The sequence below is a fragment of the Hippopotamus amphibius genome, chromosome 9, assembly GCF_030028045.1.
Source record: "Hippopotamus amphibius kiboko isolate mHipAmp2 chromosome 9, mHipAmp2.hap2, whole genome shotgun sequence".
NCBI classification, from domain to species: Eukaryota; Metazoa; Chordata; class Mammalia; order Artiodactyla; family Hippopotamidae; genus Hippopotamus; species Hippopotamus amphibius.
Genome location: NC_080194.1, coordinates 27,489,714 through 27,506,597, shown reverse-complemented (window position 1 = coordinate 27,506,597; position 16,884 = coordinate 27,489,714). Strand labels below are relative to the sequence as shown.

Genomic DNA, 16,884 nt, shown 5'->3' with positions numbered 1-16,884 from the left:
ACGTAAAAAAATCTGATGAACTTTTTGGCCAACCCAATATTTCAATGAAGAGTAGCCATATGTCAACTTAAAAAAATTAAATCTGAGACTCCTTTATGGATAGTTGTACCCTGGCCTTTCAAAATTACAGACACTAATGTAGGAGTTAATTGGTTGCTTTTGCTGAACTCATGTTAAGAGAAAAATCCACTATTTTGTATTACTATTAGCCCAATTAAAAATAATAATTAATTCTGATGATTACAACTATTTTTTGATAACTCTAAAAAGTGTTATAAACCTGGGAAGAGTCCATGTGATCATTCACAAGAGAGGGAAAAAACTGCCTACCTGTGACTGGGCAGTTTTTACCACTGGAATTACAACATATGCAGCTATTATACCATAGCAAAAAATAATTTATTTCAAGGTAGTAAGTAATTTTACACTGTTCTTTCTTTCAGGAATGGTGATTAGACAAGAATATATGGAGATAAATATGGATCTTACACAAACACACATCCATAAGTACTTATAACCAACCTATGCAGATTTTATCTGCATTTGCCTTAAGCATACCTGCCCATATGCCTTCTTCCTACACATTATGTGAAAATATAATACGAACTTTTAAGTATTTTATGTCACCTTAATATTTAATTCTTTTGCCACAAGACTTGGATTGAGAGGGAGGCGGCATTTATTTCTTAGAAAAAAGGACTGTACGCGTTCCATACTCCTTTGGAGGACAACCTAGGAAAAGAAACTGATACTGTAAGTACATAATGAAAATTAAGACCTATTTTTAAGACAACAACAATATGATGTGGACCCAATTTTTTAAATGCCCAACTGTCAAATGGTCAAAAAAAAAGTTGCTAAAGAGAGTTAATTTTTACTATAAAATTTATAGCAAAGGCTATAAACATGGGGGGAGTACATATGGTCATATTTAACATATTAGTTAATACTCACTAACGGTCAAAGAGATATTAAACAACAACGAGACGCCAATAATCTAACAGACGAAAACTTTAAGATAACATCCATTGCTGGCAACAGGGTGGGAAATAGATACTTTCATAATCTACTGGTGGGGAGGGAGGTGTATACTGTTAAGTTTTGTTTTGTTTTGTTATTGCAATCTAATATAAACTTTTCTAACTAAAAATGTACATAGCTCTTGACTCAATTATTTCATCTGTAGGAATATCCTATAAAGAAATACTAGCAAAGGGGCAAAAACTTATACATTAAAGTTCATCACAAAACTGTTTGGGAAAAGAAAGATGTATAAACAACCTACATAGAGGTAATAGTTCATAATTTATCCTAAGATACCTTGTAATACCATGTACTCATTAAGAAACATGAAGTATAACTACATGTACTGACATGAATCATCCAAGATAAAGTAAAAAAAAGCAATTTAGAAAAAAAAAATCATTGTTGAAAGAAATTAAAGCTCTAAATAAATGGAAAGACATCCCGTGTTCATGAACTAGAAGATTTACTATCATTAAGATTGCAATAGTTCACAAATCTATCTACAGATTCAACACAATCTTTATCAAAACTCCAACTGCCTTTTTTGCAGAAATGGACAGGCTGATACTAAAATTCATATAGAATTGTAAGGGACTTCCAAACAGCCAAAATAATCTTGAAAATGAATAAGCTGGAGGACTCACACTTCCTGATTTCAAAACCTACTACAAAGCTATAGTAATGAAAACAGTATAGCATAAGGAGAGGCAGCTCAATGGAACAGAACTGAAAGTCCAGAAATAAACCCATACAACTACTTTTTCAACTGATTTTCAACTAGGGTGCCAAGATCACTCAATAGGAAAGAACAGTCTCTTCAGCAGATGGTGCAGCAACAACTGGATAACCACATGTAAAAGAATGAAGTTGGATCCTTAGTTCATAGAATATTAAAAAACAAACAAAAAAACAAATGAAAACCTCAAAATGGATCAGACTTTTTAAGAGTGAACCTTTAACACTCCTAGAAGGAAACATAGGTGTACATCATTGTGACCTTGGATTTGACAACGAATTCTTAGATATGACAGTAAAAGCACAAGCAACAAAAGAAAAAATAAGTTAGGCTTTATAAAATTTAAAACTTTTGTGCATCAAAGGACATTATGAACGAAATAGAAATACACAGAATGGGAGATATCTGCAAACAGTATATATGATAGGGGTCTAGTGTCCAGAATACATAAAGAACTCAGTTCAACAACAAAAAGACAAGCCAATTAAAAAGCACTTAGAATAAGAAATTTCTCCAAATAAGATATACAAATAGCCAACAAACACATGAAAATGTGCCCCAAATCATTAGTCATTAGGGAAATGCAAATCAAAACCACCATAAGGGACTTCTCTGGTGGTGCAGTAGTTAAGAATACTCCTGCTAAGGCAGAGGACACGGGTTGGATCCCTGGTCTGGAAAGATCCCACATGCCGTGGAGCAACTAAGCCCATGCACCACAGCTACTGAGCCTGTGAGCCACAGCTACTGAGCCCACATGCTGCAACTACTGACGCCCGCACATATAAAGCCTGTGCTCTGCAACAAGAGAAGCCACTGCAATGAGAAGCCCTCACACCACAATGAAGAGTAGCCCCTGGCTTGCCACCACTAGAGAAAGCCCAAGCACAGCAACGAAGACCCAATACAGTCAAAAATAAATAAAAAATAAATTAATTAAAAAAAGAAAACTTTAACAGGCAAAGGTTAAAAAAAAAAAAAAACCACCATGAGATAGATATCACTTCACATCCACTAGGATAACTATAGTTTTTAAAAACTGAAAATAACAAATTTTGGTGAGGGTATGGAGAAACTGGAATCCTCACACATTACTGGTATTATACTGGAATTATAAAATGGTGCAGCTACTTTGGGTAACAGTTCAACGGTTCCTAAAAAAACACAGAATTACTTTCTGGTACACTAATTCTACTCCTAGGTAAAGCAAAAACAGATATTCAAACAAAAACTTATACACGAATATTCACAGCAGCACTATTCATAATAGTCAAATAATAGAAACAAGCCCAATGTCCATCAACTGATGAATGGATAAACAAAATGTGGTATTATCTACACAGTGGAACATTGTTCAGCCATAAATACACGTGCTAGAATATGGCTGAACCTTGAAAACATTAGGCTAAGTGAAAGAAATCACACACAATAGGCCACATGTTGCATGATTCCATTTATATGAAATGTCCAGAATAGGTAAATCCACAGAGATAGAAAGCAGGTTGGTTCTTACTAGGACCTGGGAAGAGAGGGGAATAAGGAGTGAAGGGTTAGTGGGTACAGGCTTTCTGTTGTGATGAAAATGTTCTGGAATTAGATAGTGGTGGTGGCTGCAAAACATTGTGAATGTATTATCAATAACAGCCAATGAACTGTACACTTTAAAATGATTAAAATAGTGAATTTTAGCTAAAAAATTACATGTACATTTCTATAAAAAAAAATTTTAACTCCAAAAATTTGTATATATAAGTGTATATATGTGTAAAGTCATATAAAATGACCAAGCAGGACATAAAACAAACTATGAACAAGATTCCTACAGGGAGAAAAATGAAACTGGAAAGTCCTATTTTTTTACTCTATAAACTTATTCATCTGGACTTTTTAAACATTGGCATCAATTCATACTTTTATTACTTTTACAATTACAAAAAAGCAAAATAATGAAAAACTCAAGAAAACGATTTTGATCAGAAAGGAATTAATAAGCATGGAGATGAAAGGGAACTGAGTTAGGATATAAAATCTTTTCCAACAGATTTTAAGAAACCTTTAAATTCAATCTGCCCAAGACAGCATAGGTGTGTTAAAGAGTTCTACTGGATGTCTACTGAAAAAGAATAACACCTTAACTTGTCAGCACTATAAAGATCCTTTAACATCAAAATATTTATGTTCCCTCTATGGTACATACCTGTCTGGTTGATCCACTAGCCTGCCTTACTTTTTCTGCTACTCCTCCTAAAAGCTGTACAAGTTTTGTCTGCTTCAAAAGTTCTTCTCTGAGTCCTTTTCCTCCTACTGAGAGGAGAGCACCCAAAACATGTTCATATCGGGCACCAAACTGTGCATCATGCAGGGCATCCTTGAGGAGCCTAATACAGCAAAATATTGATGTCAGCCACTTCTGAGAAACAGATTGTCTCTCAAAAATCAATTTAACAGGTTTAATTTTTGGTATCTAGGAATTAATTTTAAGCTATTTAAGCAAGTAAAAACACATTCATTATTATAGAGCTCTAACATGCCAAATAATTTTGCAATAAAGGGTTTTGTTATTTCTGGTTTTATTTCTAAAGACATAAAAATTTAGCTTCTTTATAATAATGACCTCAATAAAACACCTGCTATCAACAGCTAACAGTCTGAGCATACTGTTTAGACTTTGAGTGTCATCTCTATAAATAACAGAAACAGAAATAAAGTACTTACTAAAATTTAAATCTTACCAATATAAATTGTGTGCTATCTGTATATTTCCCAATGCCCTGGACAGAAGGAAGCGTACTAATGAACTATTCAAGTAAATTTCATATTTCAAAGCCTACATGCAAAGAAAAATAAGAATCACTAGTGGTCGAGCCCATAGTACATTGTTAGGACAAAATTATCAAAAGATAAACTATATAAATCAAGGGTTACTCTTGTGATGAAAGATGATACTTATAAAAATGAAACAGGTGAATTAACTTAGGTGAAATTAATGACATCAAGCAGAAAAGTACAGACCTGGGAATAACATTCATCAGCTATGTTTAAATGGCCAATTTAAAAACAAAAATTAAAGAAAAGCTCAAGTCTGGTTTGTTCTAAGAATTAAAAGCCTGAAAATTAAAAATTCAGCTATACATATATAGTTTGTATTCAAGTAAGGTAGCTGACAATAATGGAAAAAAATTCACATTAAATCCAAAGGCAATGACCCTCAACATTCCCACACAACAAAAGTACTTTTAATCAAAACAGAAAGAAGATCCCTTACAAGGTCCCTACTCATTAAAACTGGGGAGAGGGTAAGGAGGGCAGGTAGCCTAGTAAAAAACTCACCTGTACAAACTGTGGAAGAAGGTCTGTTAGCTCATCATCACTAATAGCCTCAACCCAGGTCACAGCTAGGGACCTCACTTCCTGATCAGCAAACCTAGAAGCATGCCACAAAATCAAGATTTGACAGTGATTTTGTTCTAATGAAGCTGTTTTTCCTGAAAACACAATCTATTCCTGACAAAGAATACTCAAATAGCTATTCAAACACAGGGTGTTTCTCTTTCCTTTTTTTTTAGGAAGAAAATCTTATCGTCCTACATACAAATCCAATTTTGTGACTGTTTTGAAACCTTAAGCTTATGAAAATTAATTCTGGCCCGCATCATAAAAAATAACAAATTATTCAAAATTCACAATCTCTCTAGATTAGTTTTAAATGATATGACATCCCTTTTTAATAACCTCAACACAAAAGATATGTCTATAGAAATATGCATTTACACATTTATATTGTATTGAATTGCTTTCATATTAAAACAAAGGGAGGGCTTCCCTGGTAGCACAGTGGTTAAGAATCTGCCTGCCAATGCAGGGGACAAGGGTTCGATCCCTGGTCTGGAAAGATCCCACATGCTGTGGAAAAATTAAGCCCGTGCACCACAACTACTGAGCCTGTACTCTAGAGCTTGCGAGCCACAACTAATGAGCCCATGAGCCACAACTACTGAAGCCTGCACACCTAGAGCCTGTGCTCCGCAACAAGAGAAGTCACCGCAATGAGAAGCCCACCCACCGCAACAAAGAGTAGCCCCCGCTTGCTGCAACTAGAGAAAGTCCGCATGTAGCAACGAAGACCCAACACAGCCAATAAATAAATATATTAAAAAAATAAAATAAAAGAAAGCAAAGGGAACTAATCCTGAAACATCATATCTTACTGGAAAAACTGACAGCAATAAAACAGAGCAAATAAATTCAGCCACAGTTAACTTACTTGGAATCAAGAAGCTCCAACGCAGTCAGTGGGTGCAATGGAGGCCACTGCTGAAGCAATGAGTAAGTTTTGGCAAGATTAAGCCATTTCCAGTTTGGGGCACTCACTAGTACTTTAGGAAGACAATTTGGGTGTTTGAGGCAATAATAACGTTTCTCCCACAAAAAGGCTTTATCTTCTTTAGAAAGTCTGAACACATAACAGAATTAAATTACTTTTCAGTGATATCATAATGACAGTTATAATCTCAATGTTTAAAAATACAAAAAAGAAATTTATTCCTTTTAGGACAGCCACTTCTTGGTAAAATCATTAATACTAATTTGGAATAGAAAAACACAATGTACAGCAAACACCACTAATTTACTCTAATTTGAGGGATAGAAAGAAATCATTCTGCCTTGATAAAAGAGTCTTAGTTAAGAAAATGAAGGATAATTCAGCACAATAAAATTTATTGAGCTCTACCCAGATGCCAGGCACTAGAAATCAGAGTTGAATACGCAGAACCTACCCTAAGAGACAACAAGAATTTCATCATTTTATACAAGTAAAATCAAATGTCATGCCCAAAACAAAATGCTATCACAAAATTTTAGAAGATGAATATACAGCTCATTTGAGGAATACTCAAAATAAAAAGAACCTATTTTGGAGATTCTAATTTACTCTTAATGACAAATGTTTATGTGAATGAAATATTTCACTATTTCACTATCCAGCTATCTACTTCTGTGTATATAATCCATGCATTGAACTGAAATGTATTCCTTTCACGTGGAATACTTTAAAAAAAAACAAATATTGCAAAAAGGTACACAATTAAATCTCTCTCTCCTTCCAATTCCCTCCCAGTGGCAACTGCCTAACCTCATATATTCTTCCAGAGGTAGTCTATTTGTATGCATATACAAAGGTGTATGCAGATTCTCTTTCTTTCCTTTATGTTAGTGGTAACACACTATATACACTATCTTGCTACTTGCTTTCTTTACTTAATATCTTACATATTAGTACATATATCTATAACTTCATTCTTAATAGTTACATAGTACTGCTGGATAAATGTACCATAATTACAATAACTCAAATAAATACTGCAATGAATATTCTTGTCTCCACAGGCAAATATAAAAGGGTTTTCTCTAAAATATACTATAACTAACTGGAAATGTAATTGTTAGGTCACAGACTATGGGCATTGTGACCTTTATAGATTTTGCCAAATTGCTCTCCAAAAGCTTTTAGAGTTCTGCCAACAGCGTAATTGCCATTTTTCTGTATCACACCAATACCTTATATAATGAGACATTTTAATTTTCAACAATCTGATGCGTGAAATGGTATCTTGTATTAATTTACAATTCCTTGATTACTGAGAGGCTGGACATCTTTTTTCAGCTGTTTAAAGGCATTGTATTTCTTCTCCAAACAATTACCTATTTATATTCTTTGTCTACTACTGTGTTGTCAGTTTTTCTACTTATATGAAGAGGTTCTTTATTAAGGAACTAGATTATAGTTACCAACCTATTGTTTGCCTTTTGATAATGTAAAAAGTTTCACTTGGTACAAATTTCTAAATTTTATGTAGTTATACAGTCTTTTTATACAATTAAAAACAGAAAGAAAACTTTCCATATCAGGAACATTGCTAAATCATGAACTAAATCAAGGCATTTAATAAACCATTAACTTGAACTTTACATTGTGAGATATACCCACGCAAAACAGAATGAAAGGAACATACCCAAGTGATGAGTCTCTGTGAAGAATATCAAGAAGTTTCCCTTTTACATCATTCTCCAGTGTTTCTAAGTTGTGTTGCTGTATAATGCTTCTGTCAACTTGAGGAGTGGTATAAATGATATCGAGTGTAGGAGAAGGAAAATCAACCTTAAAAATGAATAGAAGTTGATCAAATTACAGCTGAAAAGTCCACATATTTGCTACATTAACTTGTTCTAGATTTTTCTTAGCCACCAGGATGATATTATCAAATATTAAGTTAATGCTATATCCTTTATTAAAAGTGATTACCATTATTGGTAATTCTCAATAGCATATGCATTACTTGAAATTGGTATAAGTGCATCTTTTACTGTTTCTCAGAAACAGGAAATGATTTAATGACATTTAAATTAAATATAGATCCTAAGATCGAAGCAAGATCAATTAGGCTTCTTTAGTTAACAACCAAGATCATCGTATACATATACTTTTTATAAAGAAATTCAAATTTAAACATGTCAAGAAGTATCATTACCTGTAACACTATTCTTTCCATCACATATCCTTTCTTGGGGACAGTTCCAGGAATAGGATTTGTATGTGATGATGTCCAAAGATAGAGAAGCTTAGTTCCACATGTTAAAAACCTGCACAAATGTAAACAGAAGAATACTACGGATTTCATTTTAAAAATTAATTCAAAACTCACAATACATGGTAATGAATTTGAAATGTTAATAATCAAATATTTATTAAGCATCCTCTATATAAAAAGAACACATCAGAAGGAGTCACTCTTCATAGTGTATTCTCACTTTAGGTAAATGCACCGAAGTATGGGAGTTAGAACAAAAGGAGGGAAGATGAAACAACATTATCTTGGGAGAAACAGTGTTCAGGATAGAAGACAAGATGGGTAAAGTCTCAGAGTCACCTGTCCTGTACACAACTTCTATAAATAGGAAGATGAAGGATAGTCTTTGAAGATCATCTGCAGAGGAACACATCTCAAGGTGGTGGTTTGGATTTCATAACAGCTCCCTGACTTTTTACCATAAGAACAAAAACGCATACCAAGAGAACCAGCATCTAACTTTGTGCCAAAGCACTAATCATTTGATATGAGGAGTTTTATCCGTTTGCGACCTGGGGTCAGCAATTTTTTTCTGTAAAGGGCAAGACAGCAAATATTTGGGGCTTTCTGGGCTATACAATCTCTGTCGGAGACTCAACTCTGCTATTACAGTGCCAAAGCAGCCAACAATACATATTAAAAATGTGTGCTGTGTTCTAACAAAACCGTATTTACAAAAAACAGGCAGTGGGCTAGAGTATGCTGACCCTTGCTCTAGACTACCAATTTATGGTCTACTGAAATTAGAAACATTTACCAGTAAAGATATATATCTTTACACAGAAGAAATCTCTGAAAAATAACATGACATATAAAAAGCAGGAAACTATAAACGTCATCCAACTTTGTTCATTTTATTCAAACAACAAATATCCTTTCCAAAACTAGACTCCAGTCTTAGCATTTTCTCTAGCAGGTTAACAGTCTTTAAATCTTTGACAAAGGAATTCCCTGGCTGTCCAGTGGTTAGGACTCTGTGCTTCCACTGCAGGGGGCTCGGGTTCAATCCCTGGGCAGGGAACTAAGATCCCACAAGCTCCACGGGGTGGCCAAATAAATAAATAAGTAAATATGTATATATATCACTGATACCTTATATTCTATTTTAGAACAACCCTCACCCTCAATTAGATTTGAAGGCAAATTCTGATCATATTATTTTATCTGTAAATACTTTTCTGTATCTCTAAATGATAAACAGTTTTATTTAAATATAATTACAACAGGGATTTCCCTGGTAGTCTAGTGGCTAAGACTCCGTGCTCCCAATGCAGGGGGCCAGGTTCGATCCCTGGTCAGGGAACTAGGTTCCACATGCCGCAACTAAAAGATCCTGCATGCCGCAACTAAAAGATCCTGCATGCCACAACTAAGACCTGGTGCAGCCGAATAAATAAATAAGTACTTAAAAGTAATTACAACAAAATAATTAAAAATATTACTTAAAGTCTGAATGCTATCTAGTCAGCATTCAAATTTCTCTGTCTCTAAAAAAAATTTTTTTAACAGTTGGCTTGTTTGAATAAGGATACAAGCAAGATTCAACACATGCACTGGTTGATGTCTTTTTAAGTATCTTTTAAATCAAGAGTCAAACTCCAGACTGTCACCCTGTTTTGTAAATAAACCTTCATTAGAAAAAGCCACACACATTCATTTACACATTGCCTATCACTGCTTTTGCATTTGTGACAGAGAGTGCATGACCTACAAAGCCTCAACTACTTCTATCTGGTCCTCTTTATAGAAAGTTTGCCAATTCTTGTTTTAATCCATACATTCTTTTTTTTTAATCCCCCATTATTTGTTGAAGAATCCAGTTCTTTTGTTCTGAGAATTTTCTATATCCTGCATTTTACTGAGTAGACTCCTCTGGTGTCATTTATCATATCCCTTTACCTCCTATATTTTCTGTAATAGTTAGATCTAAAGGTTTGATCTGATTCAGGATTAGTTAAATGGCAAGAACACTTAATACTTTATAGGTGGTATTGTATACTACTAGCTCCTGATGCATCAAATAAAGAAGCCCACATTGGTATCTCTCTTTCTGTGATGTTAAGATAATCGGTTTGTTCAAGTGCTATCAGTCTAAACCATCCATTATAAAGTTCCAGAAAAGTTAATCACAATGGTTCTAAACAAGCATTAATAAATCACTACTTAAATCAATGTCAGTCAAGAATGCTTTTGACCCCAGTGGCTATCTGGCAATGTCTAGAGACTTTTTTCATTGGCAACTAGGAGGTACTACTGGCATTTAGTGGGCAGAAGCCAAGGATACTGCCAAACATCCTTCAATGCACAGGACAGTCTCCCACAGCAAAGAATTACCTGGCCCAAAATGTCAACAGTGCCAAGACTGAGATTTCCTGGCCTAAATCTACTATTTCATAGGGGTTGTGAGACTGTGATATGCTGCCATTCCTTCTGCATCTATTAGCTGGAATTTTTCTATAAAAAACTTTCTCGGGGACTTCTCTGGTGGCGCAGTGGTTAAGACGCCAAGCTCCCAATGCAGGGGGCATGGTGTTAAGTCTCTGGTCAGGGAACTAGATCCCACATGCATGCTGCAACTAAGAGTTCAAGAGCCGCAACTTAAGGAGGCCACTTGCTGCAACTAAGGAGTCCACGTGCCGCAACTAAGACCCAGTGCAACCAAAAAACTATAAAGGAACAGCAGGTTAAATGCTTGATTCAGTTTATTTAAAAATGAGTTGGGGCCTCCCTGGTGGTGCAGTGGTTAAGAATCTGCCTGCCAATGCAGGGGACACGGGTTCAATCCCTGGTCCTGGAAGATCCCACATGTCGCAGAGCAACTAAGTCCGTGCGCCACAACTACTGAGCCCATGCACCACAACTACTGAAGCCTGCATGTCTAGAGCCCTGCTCCACAACAAGAGAAGCCACCGCAATGAGAAGACCATGCACTGCAACAAAGAGTAGCCCCCGCTCACCGCAACTAGAGAAAGCCTGAGCACAACAAGAAAGACCCAACACAGCCAAGAGTAAATAAATAAATAAAGTACCATCATTTTTTGCCCCTTTTTTTGTCTATTAATAAGTGTTTTTACTGCTTCAATGACATTCTTTCAAAATTCAAAAGTGTAAGGGGAACGGCAGTTGACTTTTGTTACACAATTAAATAGTTTGCACAGTTTAAAACAGTGAGTTGCATACCGGTCAGAATGGCCATCATCAAGAAATCTAGAAACAACAAATGTTGGGGAGGGTGTGGAGAAAAGGGAACTCTCCTGCACTGTTGGTGGGAATGTAAGTTGGTACAGCCACTATGGAAAACAATTTGGAGGTTCCTTAAAAAACTAAAAATAGAACTCCCATATGATCCAGTAATCCCATTACTGGGCATATACCCAGAGAAAACCATAATCCCTAAAGAAACATGTACCATAATGTTTATTGCAGCACTATTGACAATAGCCAGGACATGGAAGCAACCTAAATGCCCATCAACAAATGAATGGATAAAGAAGATGTGGCATATATATACAATGGAATATTACTCAGCTGTAAAAAGGGATGAGATGGAGCTATATGTAATGAGGTGGTCATACTGAGTAAAATAAGCCAGAAAGAGAAAAACAAATACTGTATGCTAACTCATATATACGGAATCTTAAAAAAAAAAAGGTACTGATGAACGCAGTGACAAGACAAGAATAAGGATGCAGATGCAGAGAATGGACTGGAGGACACGAGGTTGGGGGGGTGGGGGGTGAAGGGGAAGCTGGGATGAAGTGAGAGAGTAGCATAGACATATATATACTACCAACTGTAAAATAGATAGCTAGTGGGAAGTTGCTGTATAACAAAGGGAGATCAACTCGATGATGGATGATGCCTTAGAGGGCCGGGACGGGGAGGGTTGGGGGGGGGGGGGGTGAGTCGTGGGAGGGAGGGAATATGGGGATATGTGTATAAATACAGCTGACTGACTATGGTGTACCTCAAAAACTGGTACAAGAGTGTAAAGCAATTATATTGCAATAATAAAGAAAATAAATAAAACAGTGAGTTGATGCCGTTAAGATTGAGACTTTGCCAAGTAGTGTAGTCAATCTAGGTAATGTTAGGATTTAACATTCAAAACATGCTCAGAAATTAAGAGGGAAGAAGATTTTATATTAATACATATAAAGAAACAGTGTTAATGATTTAGTCTGTTAATGTACTGAGCATAGTGATCAGAAGTCCTGGTCCTGAAATTCTTTTAAAATTAATTTATGTTTAAGGTACAACCTACATACAGCCTGATGAAGTTATTATCATGAAAGCCAAATGATTTACAGGCATTTCAGTCAACCTCACCAATAAATGATTTCTTAAAACTCATTTTTTAAAAAAATAAATTGACTGATTGGCTGCGTTGAGCCTTCATTGCTCTGCACAGGCTTGGGCTTTCTCTAGTTGTGGCAAGCAGGGGCTACTCTTTGTTGTGGTGTGCGGGCTTCTTACTGTGGTGCCTCCTCTTGTTGTGGAGCGTGGGCTCTAGGCGTGCGGGCTTCAGTAGCTGTGGCGCATGGGCTTAGTTGCTCTACAGAATGTGGGATCTCTCCAGACCAAGGATGGAACCCGTGTCCCCTGCATTGGCAGGCAGATTCTTAACCACTGCACCACCAGGGAAGTCCTGGTACTTCTCAAGAGACTCCTGGTGCTTTCAAGAGCACGAAGGTTTTCAAATCTGACGCATTTATAAAACTTTATAATAATAATGTAATTACATTTAATCTTCTCACATAACTATTCCCTGACACTAATTTATCAAAGACAATTGAGAACACAATTCCCCTCCTTTATGTGGCCAACATTCTGCTTTAGAGCCGTTATGGATTATATTTAGCAAAGAGTTCTAAATACACATCCTTAACAGCAATCTCTTCAACTGTTTTCCTCTAGCATTTGGCAGTTCAGAATTATGTCAGGTATCAAATAAAATTTGAGCCCCACAAAAGGTACAGAATAAAAAAATCTTATACTGCCTCCTCAAATATAGGGGGAGTGACTAAAAGAAAAGAAAAATATATGAATAAATGTTATATTTATGTACACAGGAAAAGAATAGTTCAAACACAAAACTTATGAAGTCAGTGTTTCAAATACCACGTGATTTTAAAAATGATTACTGGAAAATCAAACTGTGTTTGTCATTTAGAGGAAAAAGGAAGTAGAACTAGATTAGCAGAATTTTTTCACTCTTAATTTTTAATTGTTTTATTGTAGGTTAAATAGATCAGTTATTAAATCATTTCCCAAAAACTGTCCCATGGGACACATTTCAAAAGATGTATTCTAGAACAAAAAAAGTACCATGGTATCAAATAAGTCTGAGAATGGCAATATAGGTTAATATTAAGAACACAGACCCTGGGGCCAGACTGCCTAGATTCAAATCCCAATTCTACCACTTATTGGCTAAGTGCCTAAGGGCAAGCCACTTGGATCTCCCCTTCTGTAAAAAGGGATAATAACAATACCTATCTTCGTAGGGTTGTTGTGAGGTATATAAGGCTATGTATACAGCATCAGACAAATAACTAGTATACAGTAAATGCTATGTGTTTGTTATTACAGTAATATTATTATTAAACACAGTAGGCTTCTTGACTGAAGAACTTTAGATATTTTAATATGCTAATGTCCATTATTGCTCTCCAAAACGTTATCACATGCTATATCAAACATTCCAAACTCATTTTTTTTCATTTAGGAAAATTCTTGTTGGTCTCATGGAACATATTACTACATAGAATATAATCAAAATAGTCAGCCAAAAGGCCAGCTAGATTATTCCAATGGCTATTAGTAGAGACAAAGCTCAAAAGGAATTCCTTTAACCCTGGGGATCAATAAGTTTTACATACATGTGGGACTTTTTGAAGATTAAAGGCCGGGGCCCAGAGCAGAAAGAGTAGATCAGTCAGGTAAAGAGAAGGGAATAATATACAGTTGTAGACTCTCTTAAACTAGAGAAGGAAGAAGAGAGATGAGAAGAGGGAAAGTGGGTTTTTTTTTTTTTTAATATATCAAAGGAACTTGTAAGACCACGAGTATTATGTCAGTAATATAATGCTTTTCATAAATGACAATTAAAGAATGAACTGGCTACTGCTTGTCTTCTGGAACAGTGAATGGCAAACAATCCTTTGAATACCCATATAAATATGTTCAAACCATAGCAGAACAACTTTGGCTTCCTCTTAATCACATCAGAAAAATGAGGCAACTCATTATTTCATCACATACATCATTGTTCCCTACTCCACTCTCTAGCCAATTCTGATGCTACAGGTGGGTCCACAGTAACTCACCATTACAACTCAGTAACACTTACCGTTTAAAGTCAAAAAGAGGTAAAGAAACTTTGCCCAAAGCTTCTGGCCCCTTTCTCTGCTTATTAGAATCAGGGGAACTTCCACTGCTCTGATTTAAAATTCCAAAAAGAGTAAGGTGAAGAAGTGATTCTAATGGCAACTGTGATATCTGGATGGGAAAAATGATTCTATGGGGGGAAAATGTATTAATAGAAAAAACAAATTAGATTGAATATGAAGTTTAACCCCTTAACTAGACTGACAATCTTAGGTATTTTATTTGACTCACCAAATAATCTTTAATCCTGAATAACCTTTACTTAAGCAGCAAGCTTGGCTAACAAATACTATAAAAATCTTAGTTTCATTAAAATTTCAAACATATAACATTTGTCACTTCAGAAATTTGTTAATTTGCAAAATAATAACCCTTTTTATTTCCTTTAGGAAAAGCTAGGTGAATGAGCAAGCATTTCTCATTTGAGATTTATGTGTGCACATATGTACACAGACAGACATATATGTTTACCAGTGGTTTTTTGGGGTTTTTTTTTTTTAAATCTGAAAGGACACATGAGGCCAATAGTGGTCACTCTGAGGAGCCATGAGATGGTTGTGTTGAAAATAAAGTGACACTTTTCACCCCATATGCATTCTTGTATTATCTGATTGCTCTCACATACATGTGCTATTTTTGTAATTAAAAAAGAAAAATAGGAAACCATTTAATAAATGCAGAATAAAAAGTACAAAGTTCTGCAATTGCCTACTTGTCTAAATAATGAAAGCATTCCCTTAAAGACAATATTTAAAAAAATATTAACAGTGCAAAATATCATCTTGTACATGGATTTAAGATAATGTTTAAAAATCTATTAACTAAGAACGAGGCTTCCTATACACAGTGTTACAGAATAAATACTAAACTAAAGCAATGTTATAAAACACCATTGTTTTAGAATTACACTTAACTTTAACTTGACAAAACCTAGGAAGAACTGTGGCATGTTTCTGTAATTTAATAATATGAAGATTTGAAGAGTACTTCAGACTTTTAAATAAGAATTTCAGTCCATTCTATAGAATTATATCTAGAAGAGACTTTAAGATATCAGTAAGAATTTAACGAGTTTTAATGCAACTTGTAATTTAAAATAAAAGGTGGATGCATACATGGAAAAAAGTGAAGAACAGGGCATACTGAAAGAATAAAAAGCTAGAAATTTCACTTACAGTTCATCCCATTTAATAAGATAGAAGAAATTCTTATAAGTGCCAACCTTCTTTGACTGAATAGGTTTAAAAAGATCCTTTCCATTGTAAGTCAGGGAACATATCAAGTAGTATTTTTCATAACTGAGAAAAGAAAAGAGTTTAATTTGATTTTTATTTGATAATACAAATTAGTTACCTAATCAAATATATATCATTAGCCATTCCTACCTAAAAGTGACAATTATCTGAAATAATTTGGTTACCATTCACTTGAATTTTTGGAAAAACATCTAAAATTTATGTATTGCAAATCCTACAAAAATAAAGGCATAGCAAAGGGAATAATGAAGGGAACATATATACCTAAGTGCCAGTCTAAAGGAGACACTGATACCAGCTGGAGAATTTATCTCAATTTTGTGCTTAGTTACTAGCTTTAGATTTTAGTTAAATGACACTGAATAATTCATTTCTAGATAAATTCTAGGAAGTAATAGTATGAACATGTATCTTTCCTAGGTGCCATTTTCCTTTGCTAAGCCACTGAAATAGAGTCAGTGTAGCGTATTAATGGTGCAAGGGCCTGACTTGCACTGAACCAGTCTTCCTAACCTATTAGGACGCTTCCATCCATGGGACAGATGCCACTGTATTCTTTCACTGGACAGCAACGATTTAGCCCCTAACTGCCACAAGTACAGAGCTGGATAATACAGTCAGGGAATCTTGTAGGGCAGGAGCTTTAGGTTCAATAAAACTGTATTCTACTAGTATTCTAACTTACTGCTAGGCTTACCCCATAACCATTTTGTTCATACAATCTGTTAATCATTCTAAATATATTTCAAATCTAATCTCACTGGTTCACACAGCTAACTATTTGATTGCTTTTCTCAACCTCTTTTTTTTTTTGGGGCAGCATTGCTTGGCTTGCGTGATTTCAGCT

General features: G+C 35.1%; 1 protein-coding gene across 2 annotated transcripts in view; it reads right to left on the bottom strand.

Moving 5' to 3' along the window:
* Positions 1 to 16,884, bottom strand: part of PIK3C2A (phosphatidylinositol-4-phosphate 3-kinase catalytic subunit type 2 alpha) — a 97,156-nt gene that overhangs the window by 19,137 nt on the left and 61,135 nt on the right. For both annotated transcript variants that reach the window (XR_009055360.1, XM_057747717.1), the window contains exons 12-20: positions 15,957 to 16,079; positions 14,744 to 14,911; positions 8,293 to 8,404; positions 7,777 to 7,922; positions 6,027 to 6,215; positions 5,093 to 5,186; positions 4,495 to 4,589; positions 3,960 to 4,140; positions 628 to 732 (exon numbers count right to left, since the gene is read on the bottom strand). Coding sequence is in view for 1 of the 2 variants with exons in the window: in XM_057747717.1 (XP_057603700.1) it covers positions 628 to 732; positions 3,960 to 4,140; positions 4,495 to 4,589; positions 5,093 to 5,186; positions 6,027 to 6,215; positions 7,777 to 7,922; positions 8,293 to 8,404; positions 14,744 to 14,911; positions 15,957 to 16,079 (1,213 nt within the window). In the remaining variant the exon portion in view is untranslated. The remainder of the gene's footprint in view (positions 1 to 627; positions 733 to 3,959; positions 4,141 to 4,494; positions 4,590 to 5,092; positions 5,187 to 6,026; positions 6,216 to 7,776; positions 7,923 to 8,292; positions 8,405 to 14,743; positions 14,912 to 15,956; positions 16,080 to 16,884) is intronic.